The following is a 15,022-nucleotide window of genomic DNA, read 5'->3' on the forward strand; positions in this document are numbered from 1 at the left end:
CCCCCCACCCCTTTTTTCTTTCTTTCTTTCTTTTTTTTTTTTCGGTTTTCCTCGCTCTCCTTTCTTGCAGAGCATGACCTCCTGAGGCAGGAGCTGAACAACCGCTTCCTGGTTCAGAGTTCAGAGCGGGGCCGGGGGCCGTCCGCCTCACCGCTGGCCCCCGTGTCGCTCCTGAGGGCTGAGTTTCACCAACACCAGCACATGCACCAGCACCAACACACCCACCAGCACACCTTCACGCCCTTCCCCGCCAGTCTGCCCCCGGCCGCCATCCTCACCCCGCCCACCGCACCCCCCATGGTGCGTACCCAAGCCAGAAATGTGAGGATAAGTAAAAAATAAAAAAAAGCTCCCATAACTTCCCACCCACCTGTCACCCCTCCCAATCTCCTCTTCAATCAATTCCTCCCTTTTTTTCTTGACCCCAAAATTCACCAAGTATGTCCCCATAGCTGTAGGAACCCCTCCCTTCAAAAAATATGACACTGATTCAGTTTGAGTTGTGTTCTTTGATTTCTGCATACTGTCCTGCTATATGAGAACTGACGAGCAAGCTGGGAGCACCACATCTGTTCCACTGTAATAAGGACAAATGCTGGGCAGATATGGCCATTACACACACACAAACACACACATTTGTATGTCTACTAGTTTGTCCACATACATACTAGCTGTTGCTAAGGTTGGTCAAACCTGCCCACACATATTTATTTCCATGTTCTATACATAAACTATACATCCACAGTATGCATCATTTTCATAGAGGCCCTTGTCTGACTTGTGGCAGGCCTGCCAAACCAGAAAACATTACCAAATGTAATTTAAATTATACATTTTCTTCTTAACTTTGACATAGATTTTGCTGTTCAGTGTTTGCTGAGGATCAAAAAAGGGGAGCTGCCTGAAGGCAGGCTTTACAATTGTTTGCATATGGATGTGTTTTAAATGGTTTTGAATGTTTTCATTTGCCTGTTAACAAAGAGCAACAAAGGCGCCGTCAAACAAATCTGTGTGAGTGTGTGCATTCCTGTAGACTATTTGTGTGCTAGTTCCTTGCCGCGCGCGTGTGTGTGTGTGCACACAGCTCAACAGCAAGCAACCATACTTGCCAATGACAAATTCAAAGCCAGTCAAATAACTTTATTGCGAATGAATGGGGGATGACATCATTGTAAAACTGTTTTGATAATGTTTCTAATTGCTTCTGTGCTTTGACTGCCATCATGTCACAACGGGGGGGGGCAAGCACTGGCAGCTCTCAGATTAGTTCAGAGGGAAAAAAGGTTATAACTATTCATCCATCATTTCAAATGCACAGCAATCTCTGACAGTGAATTCAGATGGGGCCCCCATTTGTAGCTTTTTGGCATTACTATAATAGATCTAATCCATCATGTCACGACCTCTGATTGAGAGCCTGTGGTCCCATTAAGGCCCTGCTCCAAGATTATCCCCATCCTGTACATTAGAAATCAAAGCTCTGGTATTTATGGCACAGTCTCTGATAAGTATAGAGACCATTTAGACGGTCCCTCACCCGACACACATGCTGTTATCTGGTCTGCTGTTCATTCTTGATTTGGTAGGAATTATATACAGTACACAGTACTCTTTGAAGATGAAAGAGGCGATTTTCCCCATCTCGCTAATGCTTGCATTATGTAGCCCATGATGTACACAGCCCCCCATCTCTTGTTATGTTGTTGCGATGGGATTTGAGACTGCTGTTAATGTCTTGTGCTGTTTTTTTTTCCTTTTAATTGAAACTGTGTTGTTATTTAACTTGCCTTTTCCCCTCCCTTCCTCTCCCCAGTAACAATGCTGTTTTTCTTCTCTTTGGTGCTTGCTTAGAGAGGCAGGAGTAATGATGATGTTGTGGTTGTCTCACTGTTTTGTCATGAAAAGGCAAACCACGTATGGCCCAGTTTTGTGTCCTCTCTCTCTCTCTCTCTCTCTCTCTCTCTCTCTCTCTCTCTCTCTCTCTGTGTGTGTGTGTGTGTCTCTCTTTCCCTCTTTTATTTTCTCCTGCTCTCTAGATGCCCCATGTCATTTCAACTATGTAACAGCCCTTGGCTAATGGCTGTAATTAATGAAATTATGAAGCCTCTATATTTGTTTATTGTTCAACGCCCTCAAGCAGCTGGCTTGCCAAATGGCAGCAGTGAGTGCCTTTGCTACCCCGCCCTCTTGCCCCTGCCTTGTCTTTGGACAAGGAATATCCTTAATTGTTATAAGATGAAATATTAAGCTTTAATTAGCCAAAGCTGTTTACTATAAAACTGTGACAGGCACCATAAATTACAAGGGCAAGAGTTGTTTTTTCTTTTCTTTTTTATAACAAAGCCATAAAGCAGCCAAAATCCCTCTCCCAGAGTCAAACATTAAACAGGCCGCGCCTTCAGAAATGCAGAGGAGCTGTTTAATGAGCTCGGAAGCTGGCTCGGCGTTTCCTCTCAATAGGCTGTCTGTCTTTGATTTGGGCCCATTATCGCCCACAAACAGGGCCGTCAACACCATCGCTGCCACTGCTGCCATTTTGTGTGCAGATGTGAATGCCCCTGGTTCACCAAAGGGCCCCTGACCCAAACCGTGCCCCTCCACCAGCAGCTTAAACCAACCCTACACCCGCTCCCCCCGCAACCACCCGTGTCGCAGCACACGCGCACACAGAAACACTGATTCATACCCAGTCATTTTCTTGTTTTATGTAAACCCAAAACATCTGCGCCTGCCAAGAGAGCTTTGTGAAAACACTCGCAAAAAGTACCTGCAAATGGTTTGTGTATTTGAGGAATAGGAATAAGTTACTGTCACTTGTAATTAGCCTGTTTCAAAATAGAGAGCCAGCGAACAGACATACAAAGCCCTCATTCATACATGGGGCAACATTCTCCGTTCTCCCTTCTCTCCTTCTCAGCTTACTGACTAGATTCCCATGTGTTCAGGATATGATCAGAAACATTTTTTCATCTTACAATGTGGTTTTTATATGGCAAATCCTAATTGAGATTATTCTGGTAGGCATAAGTTCTGCCACAGATATGGTTTCCTCACATCAGTTCAGCATTTCAAGGTTATATCAGTTTCATGCTGATCTGTCCTGAATTAGCCCCTAACCATTGCAAATGTCATCCACTTGATTCAGTTTCAGTCATAAAAGACAGACTGCACACACAAGAGGTTCCATATATTTTTTCCATGATTTTATGCACAGAGAATTGGCCTGTTTTCTTGACTAAATCTTTTTTGAAGTCAGGTTTTCTAACACCCAAAACAAGCTATATGTCTCCATGTACTCCCCTCCCATCTATACCATGGGGAATTGTTGTTAAAAAAAATGCCATAGCAGTCAAAAGCAATTAGATTCACATTTCTACAAATTTTCCAGTGAATAGAAACAACTGGTCTGGTTTTAAAATGGTCTGATTCCCAAAACTGGGCCTCCACGCCCAACCTCTGTATGCTCAATTGGAAAATCATGCAGGCTGCCTTCATCTTGGCAGTCTGCTAAAGCGGCTGTATTGTTAGTAATTTAACTGTCTATCTGACCATGCAGTTTAAGTAAACCCATGACCAGTGCAAGCCAGCTGCTTTACTCCAGGGCTTATTATTCTGGATCAAAATCCTGCCTATTACCAGTTACAGATGTTGATCACATGTTATGTTTTTATGATTTAAAAATAATGAGATGGTATTATTAAAGAAGGCTTTTGCATGACAGATTTTGTTAAAGTAGATCATTTTGTGGACTTATGTTTCCTAATTCTTTTCTCTCTTATCTTTCAGTTCGACAAATACACCCCCAAACTGGACAATCCATTCATCAGACATTCAAATGTAAGTTTGTCTTTGGCATTCGAATTTAAATTTGTTATTTGCATTTGGCAAATCAAATATTTGACATATTTGAATGTTGCCATGACAGCATTTATTGTGGTTGTGATTTTGTGTGTGCATATGCTTCAGTCGTGTGCGTATCTCTGTATGATTTTGGTTTGTGTCTTTTTGTGTTTCCCATCCTCCTCTTTTCTCCCCAGTTCTTCCCCTCCTATCCCCCCACCATGCCAGGCATGCCCCCGCTGCTCCCACACTCAGGACCCTTCAGCTCGCTGCAAGGAGCCTTCCAGCCCAAGGTCAGCCCCACATCCCTACCCTCAACCCACGATCTACAAACAAACAGAGTGGAATTTAGTGGGCACAAAAGAAATCACACAAGCTTGTACAGAACTGAAAGAAAAATTAACTAATAGCACAAAAAAGGCAAAACCAAAATTTTAAAATGCAAGCTGACTCTTGTTCTTCATAACCTTTAGTCAACAATTTAAATGCCTTGCTGCAGATAAAGAGTGCCAAGACTTTGCATGGGTCAAAATGACTACACACTCACTGAAGGAAATTAAATGAAAGACATAATGAATAGAATCTGCATGGAACTTTAAAAAGGTTTTCATTCTTACAAAAACCAAAAAACTGTATATGCAAGTTTGCACTATAAGTGTGTCATAAAAGAAATATCACTCAAGGGTACAATATATCCATAGAAGAAATAACAAGTTAGAGGTACATTAGATATTTTTGATATCAGATATTCTGTCTTGGATGAGAAAAGCAGCAGAGCTCTGTATACTGAACATGTGAAACAGGATGCTAATAAACCTCTCCCCATCCCATTTAAACCCATCATAATACTTTGTCAGATTTGTTTGGACCTGAACATGGGTCAGAACTGCATGCTGACCTGAGTGGTGACAAGCCTTGCCAGGGATAAGAAAGCGAAATCTGTCTGTTCAGGAGAGCAAAGGAGAGAAGATGCAGGGGCAGCAAGGATGTGAGGGATGGGAAGGGGTGTGAGGGTGCGAGTCTGTCTGGCAGATGCCCAGCGGCTGTGACCCGGTGTAAGCCACTAATCAAAGCTGCCCTAAATCCGCTGGCTCTATTCCCAGTGGAGTCTGTCATGGAGGGTCCCTTTTGTGGAGGCCCCTCCAGATGGTTCAAGGAACAGTCTTGTGTCTAAAGCCCCTGCTAAGTATTCTTGGAGAGGAGCTTGGGGGGGGGGGCTTGGGATGTGTGTTTGTTTGTGGGGGCTGGTGACCCAGGTCACCCTGCTGGATCTTCCTGTCCCTGATGTAGGGATGGATTAATAAGGCTGATCTAGGCACTTGTGCTTCAGCGTCTTAAAGAGCAGATGTGTTACTCCGGCATAGCTCAGCGCCTGCAGCATCCCTGCAGTTATATCTATAACATCAGCTATATAGTAGCTATAGTTGAGGATTAGTGGGCTCTAGTGTTAGTTAGAAAGGCTATAAGGTTGTAGTGATGCTGGCATCTCTAGCTAGTGGATCTTTAAGACAGAATTCCTTACATGCTTCCATGCCACAGATATCCACCTAGAACATGGACACAAGTTATTATACATACAGAAAAAAATCCAATTAAAAGTCTACTGTGAGCATGCCTCAGACCCCATTTGAAAGTCATTACATGAGGTCAACTTACCTACTAAATCTTTCTGCATAATGTATTTATGTAACAGGTTTGGTTTATTTCTGTCTCTGTATAATGTTGATCTGTCTGATCACCATGTATCTTTTTCCCTTTGTCTCTCTCTCCATCAGGCATCTAATCCCATTGACGTAGCAGCACGTCCTGGAGCAGTACCTCACACACTCCTACAGAAGGATCCACGGGTAAGCATCAGACCAATAGCATTGCAACCAGTCTCCTCTTGCTCTGGTGAAAGCTACTTGTGTGCTATAAACACAGTATGTGTCTCAGAGAGAGGTGAATGCATGTCTCTGCACTAAAAATTTTTTGAGACAAGACACTTTCTCTTCATATCTATCTATGGACACAGCTCCACAGAACTTCACATTTTGGCACCTCTCTTTGTAGTTGATGATGATAATGATCGTCTGTTTGTCCATACAGATAACAGATCCATTCAGGACATCTGTTAGGGTAAGTGTTTGCCTTGTCCATCTTTTGTTAAATGTGTCATCTCTCTGGCCAGGCCACAAAGTCTAAAACTGCAAATTCTTCAACAATTCCTGCAGGCTTTTGGCTGCATTTACGGTTTGCTTTGAGGTTTCTATTGGGTTAAAGTCAGGGTTAGATTTTCTTAATCCGTTGCCTGGTTGCAAATTCTGACTAGTTCCCACTTTGTAGTTTGGCCAGAAAATCTCAATGCCAGAATCCATTTTTAGCTCCCCATATCAAAGCCAGCAGGCTAACCTCAGTTTCTCTCTAAATTTTTAGAAACCTGGCAAGTGGTGTGCAGTGCATGTCCAGATCGCATGGCAGATCTACCACCACCAGCAGAAAATGAAGGTGCGTGAGATGGATAATGATGTCTTGCAGAAGTCTTGCTGTCATGTAAAACCAGATACAGTACATTGGTAATGGAATAACAACCCAAATAACATACTTACTGAATACATAGTAGCTCTCATCATGTCATAGTTGGATCTTTACCTGTAAAACAATCTATAATCGTGTTACTGGGTTTTAGAAAGACCATGTGGGTGGGAAAGGGCAGACAACAAAAAAGGAACAGAACAAAATCCAATAAAAATGGTGTCTCCTCTTGTTAAATGTTCCCTGAAGCTAAGTAAAGGCTCTGTGCATGGTTCACTCTGCCTAAACAGAAAGGGGCAGATCATAAACCATCACATTTACAGCACTTAGTGACAGAATTAGTACTTGAAGTAATAGTTGTGCTGACCAAAATGCAACATGTGAACACAGACAAAAAATGCTTGTGTGGAAATGCTCCTCTTACTGACAGAGGATGGTGTGGCCTCGCCATGGAGATCCTCTGCTAATGCCACTGGCCCAGTGGTGTCAGTCCTTCTTGGGCTCTGAACCCCCGTTACCAAGGATTTAGTGTCCCTAATCAGCTTACATATATTTGTTATAACACAGTTGGTCAGAAGTGGAGACATGGAGCTATTGTTGATGTATCTGTCTTCCTCTGATCTCTCACCCAGTGTAGCTGAGGATAAATCCCTCTCATTCTGTTGTTGGAACTGTTTGGTACTGTTGCACACCAACCTAATTTTCTTTGTCTGTTTCCCTCTCCCTGTCTCTACCTCTCTTGACTACAGCAAATGCAGCTGGATCCTCACAAACTAGACATGAATGGAAAGCTGGACCTGTTCAGTCGACCCCCAGCTCCAGGAGTCTTCCCAGGGTTCCCGTACCCTCATGACCTGGCACGACCTCTTTTCTCTTCCACAGGTCAATAGGGTCTCTCAGTACCTAAACTGCACCTTCCGAGACACACAAATTATTCCCTTCTCAAAGCATTCCAGTGGCATTTGTCTCTATGCAAATAAGCATTTATACTGCATGTTGAAATCGTTCCTCCACTGCTGTAATGAAATGGCATCATTTTTTCTCTCCTCTCATGTAATGTTCACTTAATTATAGTGCTTTTGTAGCAAATGTTTTGCCAGTAAAGGGAGTCAGATATGTCTATGAATATGGATGACTCTCGGTTAGGTAATTGACTGATTTGCCCTGCGTTGGAGGGCAATGGAGAGGCGAGTGGCCTTTGACTGGTAATTATGCAGTGGTGTGTCAGAGGCACTCCTTTCATTAACAATTCATGAAATACGGGTGATGGTAACAGTGTTTTGTGAAAGAGGCCAGTTTGTTGCACATTCTGGAAATGACCCCAATAATCAGCTATAGACTCACACACAAACATCCAACAGCTGCAATAAAACCAAAATATCAATTGCTAATTTGCTCAGTGGCATTACTCAGCCATCTCTAAACTCATCCAGCTCACACATACACCATTTTCAACAGGACTGTGATGCTGTTGCATAAAAAATACTTGCTCATGAATACTCAGGTTTATGTTTTTAGTCTTGGATAATCATGGGAGTCAGAACCATGATTGTTGTGGATGGAAAATAAGTTTCTCTCTTCGTGGCTGGTTGGAATTTATGACTGTCTGATTGGATAACAATAACACTGTTCTATCCTCTCTGTTCTGATAGGCTCCAGCCACCCAGCTCCCTCCCCCTACGGCCCTGCCCCACACCCCAGCGGCTTCCTGCCTCCTAGCCATTTGGCAGGTAAGTGTAAGTAACCCCACATTCAAATTTTTTTATACATTAATCTCCTCTTTCCCTCCGTCTCTCTCACTCACTCTCTCTCTTTTGCACTCATGTTTTAAACACATTACAAGCCACCGGGGTGTAATTTGAAGCCTAGATATTTCTAGTTTTGATCTCAGATTCATTTGAAGGTTAATGTGAAATCCAGTTGGCCAGTGTAGTCAGTCGGCCTCAGCACCTCTTGAGCAAACTTGTAGGAGAGTGTAGCCTTCCCAGAGTCAGACTGTATGATTCATAACGTAGCCTTAAATAACGCTAATGTCTGGGGTTATTAAAAAGACATAGGTAACCTAGCGTTCTCTCCTCTGCCATATTTGTCATCCCTCATCTGTTTGGAGAAACTAAACGCAGAGCAACAGCATATACGATGCTATTTTCTATGAGATGATGTTGTAATTCAGGAGTAGGACAGTTGCTGTATGTACTTGTGCATGTAATTATTTTTATCCACCATCGTCTTTTCCACTATTCTATCTGAGACACTGTTTGGATTCAGAGTGGCAAGTTGATTTCATGGAATAAGCCCTTGAGTCAATCCATTTTGTGCTTATGAATACACGGTGCATAGATGAGGAAGACTTAGCGAAACAAAATTTTCCTGTCCAGGGAATTCATCTGTGAGGCAGAGGAGATTTCTCAATTGTTGTCTTTTCTGATATATTAACAAGCCCCGGAGCTGAAAATCCTTAAACCCTAATCTGTTGATAAGTTCTGCATTTCCTGATGGATTTTTGCTGAATTAAAATGGGACCACAAATTATCAGTTGATGAATGTTGTTCACTGACTTCTCAGGATAAACATTTGTGTTATTACTATAAATTTGGAGGCTACAGTTTGCATCAGTGAAGCCCATCAAGCTGGTTCTCCAGTTAAATCATTATGATCTGTCTAGCCTAATTTTTACAGCTTCTAATTCCCCCTGCCCTACCACAGTCCATTTTCAGCTCAGCTCCAGCAACTCAAAACTAATTTCCCCATCAAGTAGTGTTGTTCCGCTAGCCCCAGCAGGGTCAGAGCCACTCCACTCCAGTTAGTGGCAGTGAATCCAGCATCCAGGCGACCTGGCTACTGCAGGATTACCAGGCAGAGAGCTAGGGTGGCAGCGCTAAAAAACCACAGCTCGCTTGTAAGAGAAAAGCCGAGTGGAACGGGTTGGTGTTGGGGTGAGCACCGCTAGCCAGCACCCCCCCACCCCCCTTTTTGCTAATCCCTGTTTGGCATTTTGCAGATCCTTTCAGTCGCTCCAGTTCCTTTGGCGGCCTCGGCAACCTTTCAAGCAGTGCCTTCGGAGGATTAGGCAACCCCTCGCTTGGTAAGCGCTGGCCCCCTCTCCTCCTCCACCGCTCCCCCCTTCAATCTGGCCCCTGTGGCCAGTGACAGAACAGAGCAGGACAGAGTTAGACCACAGGGAGAGCCAGGAGGGGAGGAAAAAAATTAAGACACTTAGCTCTAGTTTCTGTGTCAAAGCAGCCCTAGTCCAGCGAGGCCCAACAAGGCAGTACAACACACCCACAGCAAACCTCCTCCCTGCCTTCACTTCATCCACCAACCATGTCCCCAACAGTCTGGCTTTAATCTGGCTGCGCTGCTGCCAACAAGCACTCTCAGGTCTACTGTTTGGTGGCAATTCATCTATTAATTATTTGACAAGCCCCTTCTGCACCACCATGGAGGGCTTTCTCTTTCCCCCCTGCATCCTTCTCTCTATGCGTTTCTCTCTTTCTCTTCATCCCTCCTATTCTTGCGTGCCAAATCCTGTTGTGAAAATGGATGTGATTGGAATAGACATGCCATGGAATGCTAAGGTCTCCCTTGGCTTTTCACAGCCCTCAACTCCAGAGGGCAAGTGAGTCTCCCCTGTTCATCCGGTGCAAAAAAAAAAGGGGTGGGGGGGCTTTAGTCCAAAAGCAAATGAGTATTTTTTTCACTGGTGGGGGGAGCCATTAACCTCTAACTCTTTCAAACAGCTTCAGTGAGAGAACCTCCAGAGACAAAGACAAAAGCAGCTTTTGTTGTTGAGTCTTTCTCATCTTATGTGTCCTCAAGAAGGTTTTGTGCTCAATTAACTTACAGTGGGTCCCACGCCTGTCTCCCCCTTCCCTCCAGGGTCCAACAGTGTGTTTGGCACCAAGGAGGGGCCAGGAGGACTGCCCACGTTTGGCAGCCCCCACCACGACACCTGGAACAGACTTCGACGCACCCCGCCATCTTTCCCCACCCCGCCACAGTGGCCCAAAACCGCAGACACTGAGAGGAGCAGCTCAGCCAACAGCCATGAGAGAGAGCGAGAGAGGGAACGGGAAAGAGAGAGAGAAAGGGAGAGGGAAAGAGAGAAAAGAGACTCATCCATCGGGAAGGAGGAGAAGGATAAAGATAGGTGAGTGATCTTTTTACCTCCTTCTGCAGAATTATTTAGAGGATATTCGCATCCAGTTTAATCAGAGAAAAATAATATTTCTTCAAGAGTAGAAATACTAAAATTCTTTCTTTTCTATTAACACAACTTGACATTTGACCTGTCTTTCACTTCACAGAATTGTTTCAAACCATTATATATATATATGTATATATATATATATATATATATATATATATATATATATATATATAGATAGATAGATAGATAGATAGATAGATAGATAGAGATACAAGATGATCAAATTATGTCAAAAAAACCAAAAAAACAATTGAGTCTCCCAAATCAGCTCCAGAGATAGATAGATGTACTGGTAAAGATAAAAGCAAAACACTGTGACAGTTCTTCAGTCCATTAGTAGTATCCTTGGAAACTGAATTAAATTGAAATCATGGATCCAACAAGAAAACAGTCTCAAATCAAACAGGCAATAACCAGCTCTGAGAGAACCTATCTGTCAAAAATTAAATGGAAGGATTTCTGTGGATTATATTCTAGCAACATGCAGGGGTTTCTATCAGATTTAAGTGCAGAGGAACACAAGAGCATGGTAGCCTGTATTTTTTAAAGAGAAGTGTAATTGTGGAAATTACATAATGCTTGTTTTAACTAAGTTGTTGTTTTATTATGCTATTATAGGGATTCTGTGGATCGCAACCGACACTCCAACCGTTCATCTCCAGCCTCTGCACCAGTCAGCTACCAGATCAGTAGCTTGATTCGCTCCAACAGCCAGAACTCCAGTGATTCGGGTCGGCATCACAGTGGCAGCGTAGACCGGGTTCGTGAGGCGGAGAAGGAGCTGTTGGAGCGCCACAGAGAGTCTTCCACTCTGGCTGACGTGAAGGTGAAGGAGAGCCGCTCGCCAGGCAAGGAGATGCTAGAGAGGAGACCCTCAGAAGACTCCATCAAACCCACTCAGCGTTCTCCTTCCCCATACTCCAAGGCAGTGATCAATGAGCAGGGCATGAAGATGGCAGGTGGGCCCCCGCCTACGCTCAAGGACAGCGATAGGAAAGAGCCCCCACCTGCAGACCTCCTCCACAAGGTGAAAAATGACATGAAGATTAAAGAGGAGAGGAAAGAGGAGCAGGAGGTCATGGTGGTGAGTTCTGAGCCTGCTCCCCAGCCACCAGCCCAAGCTCTTCCTGCTCCTGTCAGCCAACCTGGAAACCCTCACCACCACCACCCACCTTTGTCTCAGCAGCCCCCTCTTCCCTCACCGCGTGGCAGTGACATCCCTGCACCTGGCCTGCATGGTGTCCCCATGGCACATTCTCTGCCCCTTTCAATGAGCGCCATGCCCCAGATGGGCAGCCTGAATGTGCTAGACCGGGCTCGTATGGCTCCTTTCATGGGAGTGAGCCCTCTGGCAGGAAGAGAGCGCTTGCCCCACCCGGCCTTCCCTTGGGACCCACTTAGAGAGGCCTACCGCAGTCTGGACCTGCAGCGGCGCATGGATTTCCAGCTCAGGGCTGAGCAGGGACATCGCTTCCCCAGTGTGTACGAACAGGAGCGAGCCTACCGCGAGAGGGAGGCTCATGACTACTCGCACCATGAGCACCTGTTGGAGGTCCGCAGGGAGCACGAGAGGATGAGACAGCAGGCGGAGGAGCGAGAGCGCCTCCACCTTCGGGAGGAGCTGGACAGAGCACGCCTCCATCAGCTGCACCAGTCCCCCATGGAGGGCCATCTACCCCACATGCCCCCCTTTATGCCCCACCTCGGTGGCATGCCCTACCCCAGACTCAGCCCCTCCACAGGACACAATGGCCCTCTGAACAGAACACCCCCTACTGCTGCACTCAGTGCACCCCCACCCCTTGTGCCAGCCGGCAGTGCCAGGCCAGCCTCACCCAGGAGGACTACCCCCCTCACCACCACACAGGACCCACGGGACTACTCCCCATCTCGCAACCCCAAAGAGGTAGAGGCTCGGTAGCTTCTTAGAAAAGTGCACAAAGTCGTATTAGATGCACTCACAAGCCCCACTCCCCTAATCTGAAATCCTCTTGTGAACAAAATGCACTGCTCTTCACCAGAGAGGAGCAAAACTCCCTAAGGGAAAGGGTATGATTGTACAAAGTAAAGGTGTGTAAGGCTGATTAAGCACATGCCATGACTTTACTTTTAGTGGACTGGGTTGAATAATGTCGGTAATGAGAACACAAATATGTGTATGTTTATATCCGACTTAAATATTTGATAATTATTAATATATTAATCCAATACCTTTTTTCAGCTTTGTGCGAAAAGAGAGGTCCTGAAATGAGTTTGTACATTTCCTATCCTTGTTCCATGTATAGATATCATTTCTATGAATTTTATGTAATTTGTGCATTAGTCACACCTTTTACAATATTTATCCCAGTTGATTGTGAGACATATCCATTATGACCCACTGTAAAGACTGGATTTTGGTTTCAACCTTCAGTAATTTAACCTCATGGTACCAGGATATCCTCAATGATGACAATGTACAATGTTACATTACCGATTTGTTTTGCTCATTTGTTTTGCCTTTGAGATATGCAGATAAATATATATTATGAGGTCTTTGTTCAGTCTCTGTAAAGAAAACTGATGTAAATAACTTGTTGATATTCCTTCGCTGCAAAATTACCATGTAAATTTATTAGGCTTTTTAACCATTTCTAGAAAAACAAAATTAAATGAAACATGGGGAATCACTTCCCTGTTGAATATGGTGGTAACAGACAAGCCTGGCCAATGGATGGGAAGTGTGACTGGAGGGTGTTGTAAGGGAGCCTACAAGGATCATCTGCAATCTATGCAAAGCAGCACACAGCACCCCAATGAAGAAATCACCTGGAGGGAGCAGACGATAGTGGTGATACTGAGAGAAACTTGGATTAACACATGTTTATATTTACCAATGAAATAATGATGAATTATTAAAAGACTTCCAAGTCACAAACTGGACCAGCCCCAGACAGAACAGAAGGACACTTTTTAGTGGGCGGCAAATGGACTTTCTCTGTCAACCTTGTGGTGTTGTGCAGTTGTTTTTCTTAGACTCTTGTATACAAAACAAGTAGAGTTTTAGGCCTGCAAAAAAAAAGAAAATGAACATTCATGGTTTAAAATGTACGGAATAAAGTTTGGACCTAATGTCATATATTTGCTGCCTGTCTTTTATCCTGGTATTCTTTGTTGTATTGTTGTTCTGACTACAAGTACTGAATTTGTCTGTAAGCCAGACCTACTGAGTGGAATGTTGATGTTGGTTTGATAGGTTTGCCAATAATGCTTGTGCCTCAGTTTTCAGCATTTAGAGTATTTGCTCATCTGATATCAAGCTATTACTTTGAAATCATAAAGGCAACAGACTTGGCCGGCAGAGTAGCCTAAGCCATCAGATCATTTGACCATAATCTGTCAAACATGGGCTGCAGAGCTCTTCAGAGGGGATCGATAAGATGGGGCCAAGGCAATACAGGGAGGGACTAATAGGACATTGATTTTGTATGAAAGCAGGTTTTGAGTGTTTGTGTTGCAGGTAACCGGTATTGACTGGCAGCCCAGCAGCATATTGACCCATGGTCTGGACTCATTAAGAGGAGCAATGCCTGGGAGGCAGGCTATCGGATGGTGGAGGAGAGGCTCCTCTCCCTTCTCATACGCCTCCTCTCCTCATGCACAGCACTCATCTGCTTTCTAATGAGGCCGGAAGGCGCTCTGGTGTGGGCCACGGAGGGAGCCCTGAGGCGCCCCGTCCTGCTATTGACAAGACCTCGGCTGTGCTTGCCGCCTGTCCAGCAACGACCAATTCATCTTGATAATGCCCTGACTACTCATCTCGCTGCTGTGTGCCGTGAGACCCACCAATCCTGTCCCATGGTATCAGCCCATAATAACAGCGTGGATCAAACCATGGCCAGGTCATTAGGGGATGTTACTGAAAATCAATGGCGCTCCTGTGTCTCACACACTCAAGCAGGGTTTTTTTAAAAGGGCTTCTTGAAAAGACTGTTTGCCAGAATGGGGCTGGTGTATTGGGAAGACTTAAATCACTATCACTTTCAATTTAGGCCCGTGGTAATTGAGCCACATATTCCTCCAACGGGTAGCATCTGTCAGCGGCCAGCTTCACTTAAGCATAGTGTGCTTTTAGTCCTAATAATCTAGTAAACAACAGGTACTTAACCCCTGTACTTGTTACCTCATAGTGATTTCTCCTGTAACTATTATTTACCAAGCAAGCTTTGGTAGAAGGAAAACACACACCTTACATCCCCCCCGACTCAATCACTCTGTCCTGTGCTCTATCCATTTTACAGCTGAGTGTGGAACGGGCCCTCCGGAGATGAAAAGCTCCATCAATTTCACTCATCGTCTGGCAAGGTCAATTTATTTCAACACACAGTCCATCATCAGATGGGAATCAATTGACACATTGCCTAGCATATCCAACCCAAGGTGGGTTATTACAGCATCTGCAATTGTCAGCTCTTTTCC

The 15,022-nt window shown here is 44.5% G+C and overlaps 1 protein-coding gene across 7 annotated transcripts in view; it reads left to right on the forward strand.

Moving 5' to 3' along the window:
* fbrsl1 (fibrosin-like 1) overlaps positions 1 to 13,680 on the forward strand; it is a 265,820-nt gene extending 252,140 nt beyond the window's left edge. For 2 of the 7 annotated variants that reach the window (XM_018668828.2, XM_018668830.2), the window contains 11 exons: positions 71 to 321; positions 3,787 to 3,837; positions 4,038 to 4,133; positions 5,616 to 5,687; positions 5,929 to 5,958; positions 6,256 to 6,327; positions 7,104 to 7,236; positions 8,007 to 8,090; positions 9,356 to 9,439; positions 10,234 to 10,504; positions 11,183 to 13,680. In XM_018668828.2, coding sequence (XP_018524344.1) covers positions 71 to 321; positions 3,787 to 3,837; positions 4,038 to 4,133; positions 5,616 to 5,687; positions 5,929 to 5,958; positions 6,256 to 6,327; positions 7,104 to 7,236; positions 8,007 to 8,090; positions 9,356 to 9,439; positions 10,234 to 10,504; positions 11,183 to 12,485 — 2,447 coding nt within the window. In that variant the 3' untranslated portion in view covers positions 12,486 to 13,680. The remainder of the gene's footprint in view (positions 1 to 70; positions 322 to 3,786; positions 3,838 to 4,037; positions 4,134 to 5,615; positions 5,688 to 5,928; positions 5,959 to 6,255; positions 6,328 to 7,103; positions 7,237 to 8,006; positions 8,091 to 9,355; positions 9,440 to 10,233; positions 10,505 to 11,182) is intronic. The other 5 variants (XM_018668829.2, XM_051075365.1, XM_018668832.2 and 2 more) reach the window with 5 other exon arrangements.
* Positions 13,681 to 15,022: the final 1,342 nt, after the last annotated feature.

This window comes from Lates calcarifer, linkage group LG13, assembly GCF_001640805.2.
Source record: "Lates calcarifer isolate ASB-BC8 linkage group LG13, TLL_Latcal_v3, whole genome shotgun sequence".
Taxonomy (NCBI): Eukaryota; Metazoa; Chordata; class Actinopteri; family Centropomidae; genus Lates; species Lates calcarifer.